Source organism: Bos grunniens, chromosome 5 (genome assembly GCF_055505025.1).
Source record: "Bos grunniens cultivar Pamir isolate PY7600 chromosome 5, Bosgru_T2T1.0, whole genome shotgun sequence".
In the NCBI taxonomy this organism is placed as follows: Eukaryota; Metazoa; Chordata; class Mammalia; order Artiodactyla; family Bovidae; genus Bos; species Bos grunniens.
The window spans coordinates 76,126,481-76,148,193 of record NC_141169.1 but is presented as its reverse complement, the minus strand read 5'-3'; the positions used below and the strand labels follow the sequence as shown (position 1 = coordinate 76,148,193).

The following is a 21,713-nucleotide window of genomic DNA, read 5'->3' as shown; positions in this document are numbered from 1 at the left end:
CACCCAGTTCACGATATTTTGTTATAGCAGCTCAAACTGATCTAAGACAGGGCTATTTTGAAGATTTGATGAATTAATAGATGAAAGGCAATTAGAACAATGCCTGAAACGTAATAAGCTCTGAATGCATTTTTAAAGCATTTTTATTATGGAATATTTCAAATATAGATAAAAGTAGAGAGAATAGCATAATAAATCCTTATTAAACCATCACCGAGCTTCTGTAATTATCAATTCACAGCCAATCTTGTTTCATCTATATTTTCATCCATTTCTCCCACTCTGAGCTTACTTAGAAACAAATTCTAGACATTATATCTGTAAATATTTCAGTATCATCTTTAAAAGACAAGGACTCTTTATTTTGACATAATGAGATAATGACAGTATCTATCACACTGAAAAATAATGAACACAATACCATTGTCACAATCTAAAAATCAAACTTGTGTCTTGTCTTTGGTCACCAGTATATCCCCAAACCTAGAATAAGATCTGGTATACAGTAGGTGTTCAAGAAATAGCAGGGAGCTCAGCTCAGTGCTCCGTGATGACCTAGAGGGTGAGGTGGGTGGGCGGGAGGGAGTCACAAGAGTAAGAGGGCATATGTATACTTATAGCTGATTCACTCTGTTGTATGGCAGAAACCTTTTCATACTGTTCATGGGGTTCTTAAGAGTCCCTTAGACTTAAAGCAGATCCAACCAGTCCATCCTATAGGAAATCAGTCCTGAATATTCACTGAAAGGACTGATGCTGAAGCTGAAGTTCCAGTACTATAGCCACCTGATGCAAAGAACTGACTCATTGGAAAAAACTGATGCTGGGAAAGATTGAAGGCAGGAAGAGAAAGGGATGACAGAGGATGAGATGGTTGGATGGCATCACTGACTCAATGGACAGGAATTTGAGCAAGCTCTGGGAGTTGGTGATGGACAGAGAAGCCTGACGTGCTGCAGTCTTTGGGGTTGCAAAGATTGAACATGACTAAGTGACTGAACTGAACTGATGGCAGAAACCAATACAACATTGTAAAGCAATTATCTCCAAATTAAAGACATATTTTAAAAAAAGAAAAAGAAATAGGTGTTGAATATAGGAATGACATCTCTTTGCTTCATGGATCTCAAATTTGACAACCTTCCAAGTGTCTCAGTATCTCTGAAACTTTCTCTATTTAGTTAGGTTTGTCTACTCTGTACACATTTTCATGTTAACTACTTTTGGACTAAATATTACTATCCAATACCTCTTCTAGTCCTGGTGGTGGATGAATAGGACACATTAGGGAAGGAAAAGATCAGCAACAACATTCAACAAATATCTCCTGTTCGCCAGTGGAATAGCTTGACTCCAAGTAAGTTGCTGAGATCCTGTGTTGACGACGACACCATTGAATAAAATTATTTCAAAGTTGGTGGAGAAGAATGAAGACACAGCAATAACCAGATCCTATGAAGGAGAAGAACATTGGGGAAGAATATGGCTTCTTAGAGATCATCATTAGAACATAGTAAGGCCTCTATAATCAAATCCAAAAGCTGTCAGCGAGGAAGCAACACACAGCCCAGTGGAATAGGACAGAGATCAGAACTGGATCAACGCAGCCACGAGGACCCATTATGTGGAAGAGAAGGCATTTCCGTGCAATTGGGAAAAGGGAGTGATGGTTTAATTAGTGAAACCTACACAACCAGCTAGCTTTAAAACAAAATAACCATTCATCTAGTTGTACCATTGCACATTTAGACCCCTGGTCTAGTATCACGTAGAGGATGTTGCTCCATCATCTCTTTGCATCAGACTTTTATTTATTTACATATGTGGCTGTGCCAGGTCTTGGTTGTGGCATGCGGCATCTTAAGTTACGGCATGCAAACTCTTAGTTGCGGCATGTGGGATCTAGTTCCCTGACTGGGAATCGAACCCAGGTCCCCTGCATTGGAAGCGCAAAATCTTAGCCACTAGACCAACCCAGTCTGGGAATAGGCATATGGGTAGGTACGGCTGTGTGTTTACCTGTGAATATTATCTGCATGCATTTTGTTTATGATTGTATGAACATGTAGAAATCCACAAGTTGTTAACCTGGGGATCAAGGAGCTGGGAGAGTGATCTACATAGGTAGGGAGGAGGGAGACAAGCGAAAAAGAAAGGTCTGAAAGAGAGCTGACATGTACTACTTTATCCCAGTTATGCCCTTTTGCTGATTATTTCCAGGTAAATCCATGTAGAAAGACAAAGGAGAATGTGGGAGAATGGATAACATGAAGATCATGGCTTGTCCAGAGAGAGAAGGGGAGTGTGGTTGGAATAGCGAGTATGCGGAGATGGGGAGAGAGGGACAGAGGAGTGGGGTGGGTGAAAACAATGGAAGAGATTGGAGGACCAGGCACCAGGACTCACAAACTGTGTGTAGACTCCATTACAGGTTTGAAGCAGGGAGATGCTACCATCTCACACCTTTCCTGAGCATTTATGTACCACACAGTCTTGGGCGTGCGATATGAATTAGCCCATACTCTATTGAAGGCATTGGTATTAGTTTCCCCATTTACCAGATGAAGGAATCGAGGCTCCTAGAGCAAAGCATTTTCCGAGGGTCTCTGGGAGTCTAACCCATTCTTCTCACTCCAGACTCCATATTCTTTCCATTACCCCTTCCATTTGGCTCACTCCTAAATAGAACCCTCTTAGCAGAAGGGGTGCACCTAGATGTGAGCCCAGAAGACACCAGAAAAAAGAGCTTAGTAAACACCTACTTGTCACTGAGGCTCAAGCAAAAGGGAGGAGGCAGCTGACCCGCAGAGCCCCTCCCCATCCTAGGATCCTGATTACTTACTAGCTGAGGCTGTGTAGATAGGCAGAGCTGTGTGCCAGTCGTGAATCAGCTATTTGCTGGCTGGCTTGGCATGTTTACCTCCCGAAACTTCGGTTTCCCCAAGGTTTCTGCAGTTTTAAGGGAGAAAGGGGACCTGGCCCACAATAGGCATTTAGGCACCCATGGTTTGTTGGAGAGGAGAATGTTCTGGGAGAACTTGACACTCTGCAGAACCAATCGGGGTCAGTAGACAGAGTCATCTTCCACCCCCATCGTGTATGCTAAGTCTATTCAGTTGTGTCTGATTCTGTGTGACCCCATGGACTGTAGCCCACCAGGCTCCTCTGTCCATAGGATTCTCCAGGCAAGAATACTGGCATGGGTTGCCATTTCCTCCTCCAGGGGATCTTCCCAACCCAGGGATTGAACCCAGGTCTCCTGTGGTTCCTGCATGGGCAGGAGGGTTCTTTACCATGGAGTCACCTGGGAGCCCTCATCAGGCCTGGCCAAAGCAGAGCACCGTGCTGGGCCCCATCCTGTAGGCATTCAGAACCTGGCTACCCAATCCATACCCCTACTCCCACCCCCACCCCCAAGGGGCCCACAGAGCCCCTTCAGCTGTTTTGATCACTTCAGTAAGGAACCAGTTCAGCCACACCTACAGAATTGGTGGTGCTCTTGCAGAACATAACGAATCACTCGTAATGAAAATGTACAAAAGGAGAGACTCCTTGCCCCCAACTCAGTCCTCACGACTTCAACAGCCACCATGACACCCATTTTATAGATGAGCAAATGGAGGCACAGAGTGGTAAGTAACCTGTCCCAAGCTCACATGGCTTGGGAAGAAGGGGTTAGGATTAGGGCCAGGATTCCTGGAGACCTTGGCCCCACGGCCAGCTTGTCAGTCCTCCTCACATTCAGGTCTTTTGGTCTTTGGGTCTACACCTCCACATGATGCCAACTTCTTCACTTGTATCACAGACCTAGAGAAGGAATGATGCCAGGCTCAGAATCCTTTGCTGTGGAGCCACCCTCAGGTGTGACTATGGGCTTCCCTGGTGGTTCAGACAAATTTGTCTGCAATGCAGGAGATCTGGGTTTGATCCCTGCGTCAGGAAGATCCCCTGGAGAAGGGAATGGCAACCCACTCCAGTATTCTTGCCTGGAGAATCCCCATGGACAGAGGAGCCTGGTGGGCTTTTGTCCATGGGGGTCACAAAGAGTCGGAGTCAGACATGACTGAACAACTAACACTTTCACTTTGATAGGTGAAAGTGACTAATGCCCCTTTAAGCCTACAAGGTTGGGAAGTTTTAAAGCCAGGATGGTGAGCTTTGGGACTGCTATTCAATTGAAGGGGCAAAGGTCACCTCCCCCAGGAAGACTTCCCAGCCTTCCTTTTCCATGCTGTGCTCCTGTCACCCCATGGACTTGCCTCTATCACTCCGCATTCAGTCCTTGGTTCCTGCCAATAACAGACTTGGTTTTGTTCATCTTTGTATCCATTACACAGAGCTTGGCACACAGTAGGTAATGTGCTTGGTGCAGAGTTCTCCCTGACCTGGCCCACCTCTCTTTCCAGCTTGATCTCTGCCAGCGCCTCTGGGCACTTGAGCAAAACAGAATTACCTGTAGCTCCCAGAAGTGCACTGTGATTGCAATTAAGCAATCAATTGTGTAATCAATAACTTGATGTCTGCCTCTCGGGCATGTGTGATCCTGATGGCAGAGACTGCACCAGGTTGTATTCACTGAGGTGCCTTAACACATAATAGGTGCTCAACAAATTTCTGTTGATGGAATGTTCACATCTGCTCTACTGTTCCCTCTGCCTAAAAAGCCCTTCCTGGCCATCCATGTCTTCTGCTTCTCCTTCAAGACCCAGTTCAGCTGTCACCACCTCCTGGAAGCCCTTGCTTAATTCCCCAACACCCGGGGAGGGGGCATTCCCTGCCCTCCTGGAGGTGCCCTGAGTGCCTCCCTCCACTTGCAGGCCTTTCTTCACTCCTCTGATTGCTTCTGAGCAGGGCCCACATCTTTTTCATTTTGCAGTTTATTCAAAGCACATAACACTCAGTAGGTGCTCAGCATGTCACTAATATTTATTTACTAAATAAATAAACATTTATTTATTGAATATATTATGGAGGAGGCACTCTAAGTATTTTTTATTTCATTTCATGATCAGAAGAGTACCTTGAGGCTAGCCTGCTGCCCCATTTTCCAGACAGTGCAGCTGAGACTTGGGAGTGTTTGGTCACTTGCCCAAAGTCACACTGCTATGGCATCAGAGCTGGGACCAGATCCGCTGTGGTTCAGCCCTGCCACCTCAGTAGTGCCTCCTTCTCCATCCCCTGGAATCCACATGGGCACCCTTTTCTTTTCTATTTGTTACCTCTCTAGGTTCCATGTTGTCCAGGAACCTCTGAAATGCCACCCTATTTTTCTGAGAAACCTCCAGCATCTTCTTCTGAAGATATTGTCAGCATCCTTGTGTGGAGTTCCAAGCCAGCTCTCCCCAGATGTCCCAGCCAAGTGGTCCCCATTTCCTTCTTCCTCTTGCCTGCATGAACTTCCGTGTCCCTGACCCAGGGGTTTTACTGTACAGTCCATGCTTATTTAACGAGCACCTACTATGTGCCAGACCCCATGTGAGAGGCAGGGAATATAATAGCAACGCAACCAAACCCCTACCTGTACACTATAAATAAGAAAATACATATGTGAGGGGAAGAGGGCTGTAAAGGGTTAAGGAGAGAAATTAAACAGGTAAGAAATGAGGATGATGGAGGAGGGGCAGGTGGGCTCTTTTGTATCCAGTGGTCAGTTGAGCAGACTCCTGCAGGAATAAAGGACTGAACCAGCTGCCAGGAGATGGGCATTCCAGGCAGAGGGATTATGATACAAAGGCCCTGGGGTAGGCGTGGGGCCGTGGAATCTGGCATAGGGGCCTGGTTGGAGGAGAGGGAAGTAGGGAAGAAGAGTGTGAGGTGAGGAGAGGCCGTAAGGTGGCTGAGCCTGGTCACATAAGACATTCAAGACCCGTTCTCTGGCGCCTCTCAAACTTACCCAAATGCACTGCCTTCGTCTCAACTTCTCCATCCACCACTGGATCCCTCCTCCCCTGAAAGCCACTGGAAATCCTTTTCTCCCTCCCCAAGCCTTTAACATTCTGTTTCCTGCTTCTCCTCTGCATCCTCATGTGTCCTCTTTATTTTATTCTGTGACATTATCAACTTTCTATCATGATTTTCCTTGCTGTAGCTCAGCTCCTGGTGAAACCCTACACCAGCCCCAGAGGTGGGGAGTAGGGGAAGAAGCATCAGACTGATTCAGAGCTCAAACTGGGGTTGGAGTCTCCATGAGAAAGCTACTTCTCTGTGGGAATTCTTGTCATGTGCACCTCTACACGTGGATTTTCAGCTTCTGGTTCTCACCAGGTTCAGAACTCACCATGCAGCTCTGCCCCACTCTCCCAGTCCCTCTGGCAGCAGACGCTGGAGGCTCCCTGAGGCTTCCTTGGCTGCTCTCTGCTCTGCAAGGAGTAAAACCTGCCACGTCTTCTAGCATCTCCTTTCGTCCCAGTCCCAGAGCCTGATGGCCCCATAGGAGCTTCTCTGCTGCTGATGCTCCAACCTGGAGCTAAATAGCTAGGTGGGCTGGAAGCTTCTGGTGGTCCATGGTGGGCTGGATGTGGGGTCAAGAGAGCAGACGAGGCCTGGGAGGCGCAACATGGGAAATGAGGCCAGTGCCTGCCTGCAGGTCTGACTCTGGTACTGCCCCACCCTCTGTCCACTCCCGGTCCTCCCACAGCATCTCAGGGGCCACCTTCACCTTTCCCAGCTGCCTCCTCACCCCACCCCACCTGCCAAGTGCCAGCGGCTTTCAGAGACCTGCCCCTACTATTTGCCAAATGCTTATATCTTATTTTATCCCCATGAAAGTGTTAGTCATTCGGTCGTGTCCAACTCTTTGCCACCCTATGGAATGCAGCCCACCAGGGTCCTCTGTCCATGGGACTTTCCAGGCAAGAGTACTGGAGCGGGTTGCCATTTCCTTCTCCAGGGGATCTTCCTGACCCAGGGATCAAATCCCAGTCTTTTGAACTGCAGGCAGATTCTTTACCATCTGAGCCACCAGGGAAACCCCATGACCCTAACCTTATTCATTCATTCAAAAACCATTCACTGAGCACCTACAATATTCCAGGCCCTTTAGGCATTGGGGATACTGCAATGAATGAGACATGTGTGCTCTGACATCCCAGGAGGGTGGGGGGGTGGGGGAAAGATTTCAGATAATAAACAAGAGAATGTCAAGTTGTAACAAGCATGGTGATGAAAACAAAGCAGGTCAATGTCATACAGAGTGACATTTTAAATTATGTGACCAGCAGTGCCTCTCTGGGGGTGATATTTCAGCTAAGACCTGAATGATGAGATAGGGGTCTAGCCTTCAGAGAGGACAGCATCCAACAGAGGGGGCAGCAAGTGCAAAGGACTCCAGGCGGGAACAAACGAGGCATCTATCACCCCATTTACAGATGAAGAAGCTCAGAGGAAGGGGTTAAATAACAACCCGAGGTCACGAGGTCACAAGATCACGCAGCAAAAGTTGAGATCCAAACCCAGGTCCATCTGACTCCATGGCCTATTCTCTTCCCACCGCATTGCCCCTGCCAGGTGAGGACAGCGATTCCCACAGATGGCTCAGCACCCCATGCATAGCATCTCTCTGGACTCACCCCAGCCTCCCTGTCCATCCCCATCAGTCATCCCAGCCTCCTTGGGATTCCTGATCCTGCTTCAGATCTTTGCACTTGCTCATCCTGTTCCCCTGCTTGTAACACCCTCCTCTATTCCTTGACCAACTGTGACCTTTTCTCCTGGCCTTCAACCATGAGCTTGTCACCAAAGCCTTCTGGGACACTAAAAAGTGAAAGTGAAGTCTCTCAGTCGTGTCTGACTCTTTGTGACCCCATGGACTGTAGCCTACCAGGCTCCTCTGTCCATGGATTTTCCAGGCAATAGTACTGGAGTGGATTGCTATTTCCTTCTCCAGGGGATCTTCCTGACCCAGGGATCGAACCCGGGTCTCCTGCATTGTAGACAGACGCTTTACCATTTGAGCCATCAGGGAAGTCCAACAAGACAGAAATAAATGGTTTCTCATCCTGGGCTTTCACAGCACATGCCTGCTAAGTTGCTTCAGTTGTGTCTACTCTGTGCAACCCTATGGACTGTAGCCTGCGAGGCTCCTCTCTCCACAGGATTCTCCAGGCAAGAATACTGGAGTGGGTGGCCATGCCCTCCTCCAGGGGTTCCTCCCGACCTAGGGATCAATCCTGGGTCTCTTGTCTCCTGCACTGGCAGGGGGGTTCTTTACCACTAGCACCACCTGGGAAGCCCATAGCACATGTCTCCTTTTTGTTCATTCATTAATCAAATACGTACTGTGAACTCACTATGTGCCAATCCTTAAACAGAAATTCCAAACCCAGAGAGAAGTGCCCAAGAGAAGAAGTGCGGGACCTGTCAGCACACATAGGAGAGAATACCAGACACCCTTGATCTTCCGGGGCCTCGGTCACACTGCCTTGGAAATTCGCTGTCTGCTCGACAGTCTCCCTGATTTGGGTGTTTTGGCAGATGATGAAGTCGCTCATCTCATCTGCCTCCCTAGCACTTCAGCACATTGCCTGGCCAGAGCAGGCACGTGAAAAGAAGTAATTTGTTTTTATAAGACGGCTGCTCTGTGCTAGGCACTGTTCTAAGTGTTGGAAATATCAATACAAGGAGACCCAGCAGACTGAAATTCCTGCCTTCCTGAGGCTTCGTTCTAGTGAGGGTAGAATGTAATTGAATGAATGATTTCCATTCCTGATTAATTCATTCACATGCTGAGAAGAGATAGAACGGGAGCAGGAGTGAAGAGGCGGTAGTATGAAGCGAAACTGTGCACGTGACCAAAGCAGAATTCTCAATCTCCCCTGCTCCCCGCAGCCCCCACAAGCTCCAACCTACTTTTTCCTCAAAGTAACGCATCTCAGTCGCGTACGCCAATATTCATCAGTTTTCTCCCCAACACCCCCAAAACCCTCATTTCTTTTTTCCCCATTGCCACTTCCTGGTCCAGGCCACCATCATCTCTTGCTTGGATCCCAGCAATAGTGGCCCTGCTGTCTGCCTGCCTCCAGGTTTGCTTCTCACACTTCCTACCGCACCAGCCTCCTCAGAGTGGCTTCTTATGCTTCAGCCAAACTTCCATGGCCTCCAGTGAAAGTGAAACTGAAGTTGCTCAGTCCATGGGACTCTTTGCAACCCCATGGACTGTAACCTACCAGGCTCCTCCCTCCATGGGATTTTCCAGGCAAGAGTACTGGAGTGGGTTGCCAGTTCCTTCGCCAGAGGATCTTCCCCACCCAGGGATCGAACCCAGATCTCCCGCATTGTAAGCAAGACGCTTTACCGTCTGAGCCACCAGGGAAGTCCTACAGGCTCTTAGCCTAAAACATTCCCCATCATGGTCTTTAAATCACTCGGCATCTTTTCCCTAAAACTAGCCAATCCTCTTTTCCCACTTGCACACACTTCTGCACCTTGGCGTATGCTGTTTCCTCCGTCTGGAATGCCCTTCCTCTTTTCAGCTCCCCCGCACCCTCCCACTCCCATCTCAGCCTAGCTGACTTTGAGTTAATCTCAATTTAAATATCCTGTCCTCCCAGGAGGATGTCCTGCACCCGCTAGGTTGGGTTAGTCTCCCTGCTCCATGGCCCCACAGCATCCCTCACCTAACTTCCTCTTCCCTTCAGTGTGGCTCTTCCTCCCCTGTCTGCTCCTTCTGCTTGTCTATAGGCACTTGGAGGGAGGGATAATGTCTATCGTACTCAACTTGTCCAGGAAATCTATTATACATACCTGACACATAGTAGGTACTTGATTTGTTGAATGAATAGATGAACAAATGAATAACTATGAGACTTGGATCTAGTAGAATTTGAAGCAGTGCAAAATGTTCAAATCTCTACTTTTCCACTTAATTTGATATGTGACTTTGGGACTTGATTTATGACCTCTCTGACTTTCTGTTTCCTCGCCTGTAAGGTAAGATAGTGAGCGATAGGCATTTGCAGAGTTGTTGGAATTGCAAGTGTGAGAAATTGTGTGAAAACACCTGGCACCTAGAAGTTACTCCCTTAAATCCTTGCCAAATCTGTAGTTGAGAAGCAAATAACCTTGGTGTGATATCCTTATTCAGAAAGCTTATATCTTGAGTCAAGACACAGAAGTTAAGATCTAGGCCCCCTGTCTGGTACTAGGTTAGACTTTCAGCTCTGCCACTCACTCACTGTCACTCACAACCTCAGGCTAGATGCTTAAACCGTTATGTGACTCAGGTTCCTCATCTGTAAAATGGTTCCTTTATCATAGGATTGTTGTGGACCTCAGCTTAGAGCAGTGCCTGGCATGTTAGCTATGGTCATGCTATTTACACACAACACTAACAACCACACTGTAAGGCCCCTGCCAGTGGTCCTCCTTGAGAGATGAAGAGAGATTTCCAGAGAGGTTAAATGTCTGCCCAAGGTCACACAATGAGGAAATAGCAGCCTTGTGCTTCAAGGCCAGGTCTGCTGTGCCCAAATCCCATGTTATTTCCACTCCATCAAAAAAGGAGCTCAAAATAGGCCTGTGGCATTTCAGCTAATTTCCTCTAAGCCCTCACCAAGTCACCAACTGCAGGCTTACAAAGCTGTTCCCCTAAGAGCATCCATTCAGCAGCTGCTAAGTGTGTGTGCCTGGTGGATCCAAAGCATCTACCGGGCTTTGCACCAAGCCAGTTCTTCCTGGGTAGCCTTGCCTTGTCTGCAGAAGGGACCTCCAAACTAGAACTAGGTTAAGGGGAGCGGGAGGGGAGTGGTACATGAGTTAGATGGAAAAAGAAGCTGGAGACCAATCTGGATGTAAATGGTGGGGAGGATAAATGAGAGTCAAGCCACATTTATTGAATGCCTACTAATGATCAGGTACACCATTTAAAACTCACTGGTATCACTTAGGCTTTATTTATCAAGTATCTATTAAGTATCAAGCCCTGCACTAGATGCCAAAGATATGATGGGGAACAAGACACAACTATTGACCTCAAAGTGTTCACAGGTCAGCACAGGCAGTAGGAGAGCTGACACAGGCACTAAATAAAGTGTTACAAATGGGATGGTAGAATCTGAGCAGGGTGGCAGCTGTAACTGGGAACAACTTAATGTGCTCATTTCACATATGTTAAAACTGAGGTTCTAGGAAGCTGACTTGTTTGGATCACGCAGTTATCAAGTAGCAGAGGCTAGCATTGCTCCCAGGGTGTTCTGTCTCCAGAAGTGTCTGTTCCCTCCACACCATCAACCTACAGCTGTTCTGTCCCCTCTTTCACCTCCTGACTCAATGATTATCTGGCTAGAAGATTAATCAAATGTTTCTAAAGCTGCAGCCACTGTCAGTGGCTAAGATGTTAGCTCCTTCTGTGGATAAACAGAAGCTTTTGAGCCTCTGTTACTAATTCTGTTTGAGCAAAAGATTCAAGGCTTGATCTGAAAAGAATGGGGGAGCGGTAAGAAGGAGGGGTCTATCTCCAGTTTGAAGGGACTTCTTAGGTCAAAAGCAACCAAGATGAGAGACGTAAGTGAGAGCAAGCCTCTCAGGTTCCTGTGGCTACACCCACACCTCCCTCCGCTCCCCTCAAAAGGCCTAGCCTGTTGAAGAGGATTTTCTACTTGCCCCTCACTTTTTCCTGAAGGAAGGGAGCCAAGGAAATCACTCACTTGAACACACTGGCTGAACTTGCTAGAATCCCAGCTGAGTGAGGTCAGCATACCAGTGCCTCTCCCATCCCAACTGCCATCCCCAACCAAAGGGCAAGAAAACAAATGGAGAATCCTCAGTTTGAAAAAGTAGTTCAGGCTATACCCTAAAGGTATCTTAGCAGAGGTAGCTGAAATCTTGGTCCTGTTCTCCGGACACCAGGACCCTCTTCAAGGTGACAGGAGCCCAGTGACTACCCATCATAGGAGTTCTTTCCTTCTGAGAAGGGAAGAGAGAGTGAGAGAAGGACATTTTATGGAGGATGGAGAAACAGGTAGTTTTTCTATACTGCCCCCCGCCTCTACAGTACTGGCCATATCTGCAGAACAATTCTGGGCAAAGGGAAAAACATTAGACAATACCCAAGAAAGTCTGTTTTGAGTTCAGTCATCTTTTGTATACTCTTTGATAATCACCAGATCACTGAGAAATTGTCAAGCAAATTGTCTCCAGACAAAAACGGAAGAACAGAAAACAAAGTACAGAACAGGTGAGCTATGAAATGGAAACATCTCTAATTCTACTGACCCATCAGAGGCAGGCACAACTCTCTCTAGACTCCTCCCCCAACAAATTAAAACTGCATCTACATCATGCCTCATGTGCTTTCCCTCCCCTAACAGGGAAACTGATCAGAGAGAAACATAATCACTACCAGCAGGAATCTGATGAGCTTCTTTTTCCAGGGGTCACATTAAGGAAAACTTGCACATATAGAAACAAGAGATGATGCTGTAATTAACCCAAGATAACAGTTCTGCTGAGGAAAAGGGGAGAGTTATAATGTGTTTCCGTATTCACAGCAGGGAGATTTTATCTCTTTCCACCCAGCTTACGAATGACATGGGAAACTTAGAAGGACTCACATTTCACCCATTTCCCCTGCAAACATATTTATCCTTGAGATGAAAATCTTTGCCCAAGCTCTAGCCGCCAGTCACCCTTTTGCACCCTTTTCCATGAATATTCTTTCCAAAATGTCTGCTTGTAGGAGCAAGATCCAGGATTTCTACAGAAAACTACAGAGAGACACACACAGTGCACTGCACATCCCCTGTTAGCCAGAAAGAGACAGAGAAGAAAGAGAAACGACCAAAAGGCGACACAGCGAATAAAACAAAACAGATCCCCCAAACGGCAAAGTGCAAGCGACGATTTAAAAAACACATAGAGACCGTGTTTGTAATTACCCATCCAGGTTATATTTTCAGGGCTTCCAGGCAAAGAACCGGCTGGTTGAAGTTTTGTGCCCCTCTGATTGTGATGGGAGGATTGTATTTGAAGCTCTGGGCACGTAGAGATGGAATGAGAAGGAGGCTGAGCTGGAAGAAACACCGAGGGGGGAGGGAAAGGGAGAGAGTGTGAGAGAGAGAGAGAGAGGGAGCAGAGCTATCTCTAGCTACGCCTTCTCTAAGCTCCGGGAGCCCAGGAGAGCGCTCGTTTCAGGATTTTGGGAGAGGGGTGAAAAGAGGAAAAGGCAGCCCCCGCTCTGCCCCGGCCTTGCTGCCCCCGAGGGCAGGGAGGATTCCGGCCCGCGCCCCCCTCCTGGCGGGCCGCCCTGGGAGCCTGGGAGCGCGCGAAGCCGGCGGCGCAAGGAGCTGTCCAGTTCAGCACCACCCGGTAATGCAGTAGGTGGGAGCGCCTCCTCCGGGGGCCGAGCCGGCCGGGAGTGGGGTGGGGGGGGCAGGCGGGCGGCCCATCCTGCAGCAAGACGCCGGCACCCCAGTTTCCAGGAGCTTTGCAGATAGGGGGAGGGAAACCCGCCTCGATTCTCCGGGAGGAACCCCCTCCCTCCCCCACTTCGCCAACACTACCACCGCCACCAACAACAATAACCGCCGCCGCTGCTCGTCCTGCCGCCGCCGCCGCCGCCGCCGCGCCTGCCCGCCCTGCTGCTGCCGCTGCCGCTGCCGGGGCAAAACCATGGAAGGCGAGACCCCCGCACCTGTTCAGCTGAGATCAAGGGCTTACAGAATACTGGGAAGTCTGGTCTGAAACGAAAGCTCCCGAGACCCCCCAAGGAAGAGAACTGGCGAAGCAAAGGATTTTCATGGCGCAGGCCGCAGAGCCGAGAGCGAAGACGGAAGGTTGCATCTCGGCTTTTACAATCTCTAACTGTCTAGGTCCCGACCATGAGAGATTGTGTTGAGAATGCGGCTGTTCCCTGGTTCACTGTGGAAGCCATCTCCAAATTAGCTATCACATATGGAAACTGGAGACCAGAATTTTAGGAAAAGAGATTAAGGCATCTCACTTGGGGGGGTGGGGGGTGTCTTTTTATTTTTTCCTTTTTTTTTTTTTTAATCACTGCAACTGGAACAGTTTCTGATCTCAAAAGGCAAGCCTCTCTTCCCGTGTGATCTTTATAATTTACACTCTTTTCCGTGAGCTTTTCTTACCTCCCTTTTTTTATATCTCTCCACATCCTCTGTTCACACATATATCCATTATATTAGTAGTGGAATTATTTTTATTTTTTGCTTTAGTACTCGCACCTTCACACACACTCTCCCGAGAACCCGAAGTCGGTTGGGTGTTTATATAATGAAGAATTATGGGGCTGTTTGATCGAGGTGTTCAAATGCTTTTAACCACGGTTGGTGCTTTCGCTGCCTTCAGTCTGATGACCATTGCTGTGGGAACCGACTATTGGCTCTACTCCAGAGGGGTTTGCAAGACCAAAAGTGTCAGTGAGAATGAAACCAGCAAAAAGAACGAGGAAGTTATGACCCATTCTGGATTATGGAGAACCTGCTGCCTAGAAGGTATTTGATTTCCCATCTCCTCCCCCTCCCCACCCCCTCCCCTTCTCACTCCCCCTTCCCCACCCGCCTCCAAATAAGTCCCCTTTACATTCCACCATTTTCTTACTTCACTCCTTCCACCACAGATCAAGGCTGGTTGGGTGAGTTTCAGAGGAAAGAAAATCAATAAGCAAAAACCATACTCAACTCTCCAGCCTCCACCACCCCCCTTTCCTCAACCTTCTTCATTGGAATAATCTATGATATGATGAAAACAACAACAAGAGATTGTTTTTAAAAAGTCAAATGTGCTCCACCTGCTTTGGAATCATTAGGATTTGCCTTTTGATGTAGTATGCCCATCTATGAGGGTATAAAAAAACAATTGCCTCTCTCAACATTGCTCCTCTTTTCGTAATGAAGAATTCCAAAATGTTCTTCCTTTCCCCTTCTCCTCCCCTTACTCCCCAAAAGTCTAAGACACATCATCATCTGCAAATCTCCTTTTTTTTTTTTTTTGAAAAAATCTGTTGTTTCTAAGAAGCCTTATTTGGTAAATCCTAATTATTCCAGGATCGCAAGCTGAGTTCAAGAGCATTTCGTAACGTCTATGAGCCACACATATCATTCGAGGCGACTGGCTGAGTGTGTATGTGTGTTTTAACGTTTACAAAGTCTAAAAATACATACGTCTCTCACAGGAAACAAACCCAAGTTCTAATAAACAGCAATTCACTTGCAGGTTAGGCTGAGAACCAATTCACTTCCACGCAGAGTGACATGTCTGTTATTCAGAAGCATGTAGAGTCAGCATTGCAGCCAGCTTGGGAATCAGACATTGTGCAGGGAGGCCGGGAGGGAGGCGAGAGCATGGGGAGGTTGTGAGGGGACAAGAGGGAGCTGTGGGGCAGGGGGAGGAGTGTCAGCTGTTTACCTTGATCTTGCAGGGTCATTGGGACATGTGTGCCCGTGTATGTGCTGTGGGCAAAGCGGTCCCACAGAGGATAAGCTGGGAGATCAGGGTATGGATGAAAGCATGTGCTTCTGAGACACATTAATAAACACGGGGAGTGGGGCAGGAAACTCCTGCAGGTCATACAACCTGCATTTAGCAACAGACTTTAATATAAGGGGCTGCATGTGAGTGGCTATCTGTGTCTGTGTGTATAAGCTACAGCCACCCATAGAAAGACATACACAGAGAGATACGTGTTTCTGGGTGGAAAGAAAAGCTGATGTGCTTTGCTTCTGATATGAACCAATACGGAGGCCGTTTGAGCAGCGCTGGGAAGCGGGGACTGCAGGACTGTTTGTTAAGCTCAACATGGGATGGTGGTGCAGGGAGTTGAAGCCAGGAGACAGGGGAGAAGAGAGGGAAATGGACTAAGAGGGAGAGAACTGATGTGGTCTCAGAGTCTAACCCAAACTGAGCTCTTTGGGAAATGATTATGCCTGGGGAAAGAGCACCAATTCCGTGCCCCCCTCCCAACAATCTTGGTGCAAATCGTTGAGTGATGGCTGAACATGTTTTGAATAGCTAAGTGACTTCATTGAGCGATGGTCTATTTGACGCATACTGCATTTGGTGCCCTTTCTCAATCCAAACCGCTGCCTTGAACATAGTCTGCAGAGGAGCTCTATGCTGAATACTATATGCTCTTCCCCAGCCAGAGAATCAATATCGGGAAATTAATAGGCGCTGTTTTAAACACACCCCTCCTTTAAAAAATGAATAGCCTTTCATGCAGCTAGTCATTAACAGTGGAAAGACTTCCATTTAATTAAACATTTATGGCAGACTTTAATTCCAAAAGAGAAGAAAAGCAAAGTGAATGAGGGTTGCTTTAGGGAACACGATCATAGAAGCAATTTGCCTTGCTTGGATTTCAGTTAGACGGAGGAAGATATACAGCCAAGAGATTAAAGACAGGACATGGTTTTAGAAGAAATATTCCCAGACATTAGTGACTTGGAATAGATATACTTTCTTATCAGGGTTTTGTTTGAAAATTCTTAATACTATGATCTTTTAAACATTTTTCTAATTCCTATAAGGGAAAAGGACTAGAGGTGGCTTGGGATAACTTGTGCGTTAAAAGGCTTAAATATTTTCATTAAAATTCCATCTGTTTGGTGTCCACATCCCCAAATGTGCTGCCCACTCCCTTCAACTTTCCCTCCAAGCTGTAACCCCACCTCGCTCCCAGAATCATCCCTTAAAGGGTTAGTATTACAACATGTCCCAAGGATTGTGTGATGCTCCCAGAAGCCCTGGGTTTGGCTCTTCTCCCCAGGATTGAGGCCTCCAGACAGTGGCAGGTCGGGGGCTGGGCCAAGTTGCCTTGGGGATTGCTGTTCCTTTTCCACTTGTAGCCCAGGCAGGAAGGGTTGGTACTCAGGGCTCCAGTTCAACCTGGCCTTTAATTTCCAAAACCTCTGTCCATATGGGGTTTTGTAGGCCTGAGATGCTGTACCCCCTCCCCTTAGGAAGCTGGGCCTTGGCCACTTAGGATGTGGTTTGAAGGTGTTAAAGATACATATTCTCAAAAACTGCACTGATTTCCGAAGATTATAAGTGCACTTATTTCTGCAGGTTGGCATAGATGGTTCTTGTGGGGCATTCCTGTGCTTGCTGTTTTGAACATTCCAAATAGGATCAGCCTTTATGGAAACCAAGTTGTCTGGTTTTCCCAACCTCTGTTTTTGGTGAGAAACTGTACTTTCAGAAAAGATTTCACATCACCCCTTTGTTATGTTTCCTACTTGTACCCAAAAAGTTGTGAACAGATTTCTAGTCTTCTCCCCAAGATGCTGCTAATGACTCCAGGTGAAAAACCGCCTCCTGTCTTCTTCTGGTCTCTTTGGCTATCTGGTTTACGTTAAGGCTTTTTGTCCCCAGAGATGATTTTTTTCTGTTCACTTCTTGGTGAAAATAAGAATCAGAAGACATTTCCTTGCATCCATGACTGTTTTTGAAATGAATTCGTCTGTTGAGGCATGAGAAGGGGACAGGATCACCTGTTAGGGGCTGACACAGCAGGAGGGGGAGAGGAATCGAGAAGAAATCACAGCCTTTCTTCTCTCCCTCTGCAGAGTGAGCAGCAGGAGTGTCTCTGTGTGTGAACTTGAGACCCTTGGCAGGCTAGTGTCCTTACTGGGATTTGAGGGTGTTGGGGGCAGGTCTGTCTGCTCATGGATCCCATGTAAATGGAGAGTGATAGGAGAAGTTCTTGAACTTTTCAGGAAAGCTACTTTAAGAGCCTCCAAATGGAGAGATGAATTGGCCCTTTCAGAGAAGAATTCAATAAAATCTACAACAGGACACTAAAACAGCTTGTTCCAAGCATGCTGTCTCTGGGCCACACGGTGGATATTAACCTCTGTTGTCACCAAAAGGAATCATCGTCTCCAGGGGCAGCAAGAAATTCACTCTTTGTGTTTGTTCTCTCCTGTACATTTCTCCCCTCTGTCTGGGCTCCATGTCTTCCCCAGAGGATTCCCAGCCCTGCAGAGGAGGAGCTAGCAACAGTACACTGTGGTCCTAACAGAAACACCCCCTTCCTTCCCACTCCCTCTCTCACCCTTTTCCTTGCTGAGGCAGAGCAGTAATCTTTCTCTCCATCCAGACTGTTTGGTTCCCTCTGCTGAATTTCTGAGCTTCTCTTCTTCTTCTCTTCTCCTCCTCAAGCTGCTTTCTCACAGGGGCTCCGCCGTCCATTCTACATCCCCATTCTCTCTGTTCTCTCTGCATAAGAAGTCGCTGGGTTTTCTTGAACTATTTTTTCCAAGTTCATAATTTCATAACGTTTGCTTGGCCTGCAAGGTGGCGAGTGCCCCACACTGGGTTCAGCCACGGCTCTCTTGTTCCACAGAAGGAAAGTATATCTCTTTTATTTTAGGAATGCCAGCTGCCTTTCTTGGACACTTTTGCCTTTAAGGGTGGAAGAGTTGAGTTTAGAAGTTACTAATGGGCCTACATACTGTGTACATATCACTCTATAATTCCCAAGATATTTTGACCTTCTAGGTACTTTGCACACAGTCGGTACAGTAAAAATAGGTATCAATGGATTGATGCAGAAATTCTTAAAATTATTGAAATTAATTCAAAAATCATAAGGACATGTGTGGCAAGTTACTGAGAGAGAGGAAGAGAGGGGAAGGGGTGAGGAAACCAGAACGATTTGTTTGCTCTTCCTAGAATTTCTTTTCTGTTTAATTTTTATGTCATATTGGAGTGTAGTTGATTTACAATGCTGTATTAGTTTCAGGTATACAGCAAAGTGATTCAGTTATACATACACAGATATCCAGTCTTCTTCAGATTTTTTCCCATATAGGTCATGGGATTTCTTTTTTTAAAAGAATAATAATGAGTCATGAATTCATTGTTGTAAAATAAGAACATTCAAAAGGAGTCAGTCACTGGGTTGCCCAGCTACTAATTAGCTAAAGAAAAATTGTCAGTACACTCAGTCTCTACAGGGAAGAAAAAAATAATCCATTGATTTTCTTCCCTTTTCTGTTTAAGGTATGCAAAAGCCTAGTTTGATCCTAATACTCACCAGAACAGACACTTCAAGCAGAGAGCAGACATCAGAGACCATCCCCATGTAGCTTCCCCAAAACCTTGCCCAAAATTCTTTATCAAACTTCTCCACCCAGTTCCCTAGACCTCAAGAACTTTGCCCAAGCTCTTAGCTTCTGACTGGCAGTTTTCCATAAAGGCAGGTCTCACGTTCCTATTCCTTCTCACCTTGTAAGACAAGTCTGACTCCTTTACTGAGGAACCAGCCCTGCAAATCCCAACCCATTCACGCTGCCCTCCTGCCTTCACTTTATAGGTGCTAGGTGTAACACCGCACCACGTAGGCAGAGCCAGAACTTGAATCCAGGCCTCTTGTTTTCATCCTGGAAACTCCAGAGAGCTCTATGCACGGACCCTGGCCTCTGTGGCCTTATGTTCACATTCATTGTCGGCAGCTGATTCTATTCTGTCTGCATCCCACTGAGTATCCTCATTGAGCGCCCGACCCAAGCATGTCAGGACACCGGAGTTCTGACCTGCTGACTCCCTGACATGCTACTCCTGCCGGCTGCCCACACCTTACAAGGTGACAGCTCTGTCCTAATCCCCTCACTCCCACGAGGCCAAGGAGACGCAACACTGAACTTCAGGCTGGACCCACCACATGCTTCTTTGGTTTCGCCCTTTTATTTTGGAAGTGTCTCAGTGTAAACTCTCCATGGGTCTTATGTTGGCCAGCATTTTTCAGAAACTAGCAGATTTATGTTCCCTGAAGTGACGGAAGTTTTCAGAGGCAGCTTTGTGGTGTGTGATGCAGTTGACACAATTTTGCAGCCACACAGACCTGGGTTCACTTCAAGTGCTGCAGCCTTCTGAGCTGTGCAACTTGAAGCAAGTCATTTTACCTCTCCAAGCCTCAGTTTCCCTTTCCACAAACAGGAAGCCTAACAGCCTTCTCACAGGGTAGCTGGTTGGAATGAAGCCTGCAAATGTCTGTCACCTTCTTTCCTGACCACCTGGTATAAAATTACAGTCAACAACCTCATACATTGTACTGCTGGCTCTGTTTTATTTTACTTTTTTTACAGACTATGTCCCACCTTCTAGCACACTATGAAATTTTACTCATACTACTTGTTATCTATCTGCACCACTAGACAGTCAGCCCCACGAGGGCAGGGATCTTTGTTCTGCCTCTTGCTGTAACCACAGCAAGTATGATAGCACGAGACATCAACCTATCTTAGCTGGCAAATGAAGACGCCACCACCGCCTGCCACAGGATGGGCATTGAGGAAGGGTGGTCACTTCCCATCATCAAAGGATGGTTCTTTAAATTGGACACTAGTGGCGATGGCGGCTGAAACATCTTTTTTTTTTTTTTTGACATTCTGAAAAATAAATAATAGAGTCAACACAGAAAGAAGAGGGAGAGAGGGAAGGAGAAGGAGTGGGAGAGAGTTTCAACACACAAGGGGCAATAACAAAGAAAGATAATAAAAAACAAAGTGCCTGAGAAGGAAGTGCTGGGGCGGGGTGGGGGTGGGGGAATCCTCTAAATAGACACTGGCCACGTTTTCCTCTCTGTTCATCATCCAGAGCGTTTGTCACACAGGTCCTCGGGGAGAGCTTCCCATGAGTGTTAGCTTTCAGGTCAGTGGGGGAGGAGGCTATATGTACTCAGACTGATCATGCAGGAGATTGTTAAATAGTTCAGAATTCAATGGTCACTTTTCGACTTGAATATTAAAAAAAATCTCCCATATTCAGATGAAATACGTGTTTTAAGTTTCCAGGTTAGTTTTCAGTGACAAATTAACCAATTCCTTCATTCATTTATTTTATTGGTTAAATCTTTGATGAGTCCCTGCAACTTGCCAGGTGCTGGGTCAAGGGTTGGGGTCATGGTGGGCAGCAGCTCCCTTCAGGGTCATTGCCCTCAGAGCCTTCTGGAAGAGACAGATGCTATTTCAAAGACTCTCCCAAATATATATATATATACATGTATTCATACATATATATGTATATACACACACACACATATATACATATGCACATGTATGCTAAGTCACTTCAGCTGTGTCTGCCTCTTTGCAACTCTATGAACAGTAGCCCACCAGGCTCCTCTGTCCATGAGATTCTCCAGGCAAGAATACTGGAGTGGATTGTCATGCCTTCCTTCAGGGGATCTCCCCAACCAAGGGATAGAACCTGTGTCTCTTATATGTATGTATTTTACAACTATGATAGTGCTCTCAAGGGGAGTCACATGAGACTGTGAGTTTATGATATGAAGATAGATCTAATCAGAGAAGGCTCCCCTGAGGAAGTGAGATGTAAATGGCTATCTGAAGGATGCATCACTGGGTGAAAAGAGGAGGAAGGAACATTTCAGGTTGGAGGGCAGCAAGTACAGAGAGCAGTGAGGGAGAGAAGGGGCAAGTCCTGGACGGAGGCCAGGGTGGCTGGAGGGTGCAGATGGACATGGGATGGGGGTGGTGATGGTGCTGGATGGAGTTGGGGGGTGCAGAAGGAGGACCCAACAGTGCGGAGCCTCACTAGTCTCGTTAAAGACTTTTGCCTTTTGACTTCTGGCTTCTTGTTTAAAAGCTGTGTGACCTAGAGCTAGTTAATTCTGTCAGTACCTCCTTCACCCCGTCCATCTAAGGGAGCTGATGATGCCTGCCCTAAAGTTGTGAGGATTCGAGCGCCATTCCCTTCTCTTTGTCATGCTCTTCCCAGTGTGGCTTCCCTTGTGG

General features: G+C 47.0%; 1 protein-coding gene and 1 long non-coding RNA gene across 3 annotated transcripts in view; one reads left to right on the top strand and one right to left on the bottom strand.

Annotated features, from left to right (window-relative positions):
• Positions 1-699: 699 nt before the first annotated feature.
• LOC147372452 (uncharacterized) lies at positions 700-13,764 on the bottom strand. Its single transcript, XR_015164100.1, has 3 exons — positions 13,628-13,764; positions 12,873-13,004; positions 700-1,452 (listed from the first exon to the last, which is right to left on the bottom strand). It is a non-coding gene; the product is annotated as an uncharacterized LOC147372452 (long non-coding RNA).
• CACNG2 (calcium voltage-gated channel auxiliary subunit gamma 2) overlaps positions 13,034-21,713 on the top strand; it is a 124,891-nt gene continuing 116,211 nt past the window's right edge. Inside the window, exons 1-2 of one of the 2 annotated variants that reach the window (XM_086401351.1) lie at positions 13,034-13,302; positions 14,302-14,447. In XM_086401351.1, coding sequence (XP_086257477.1) covers positions 14,306-14,447 — 142 coding nt within the window. In that variant the 5' untranslated portion in view covers positions 13,034-13,302; positions 14,302-14,305. Of the gene's footprint in view, positions 13,303-13,778; positions 14,448-21,713 lie in introns of those variants that run through there. The other variant, XM_086401350.1, reaches the window with a different exon arrangement.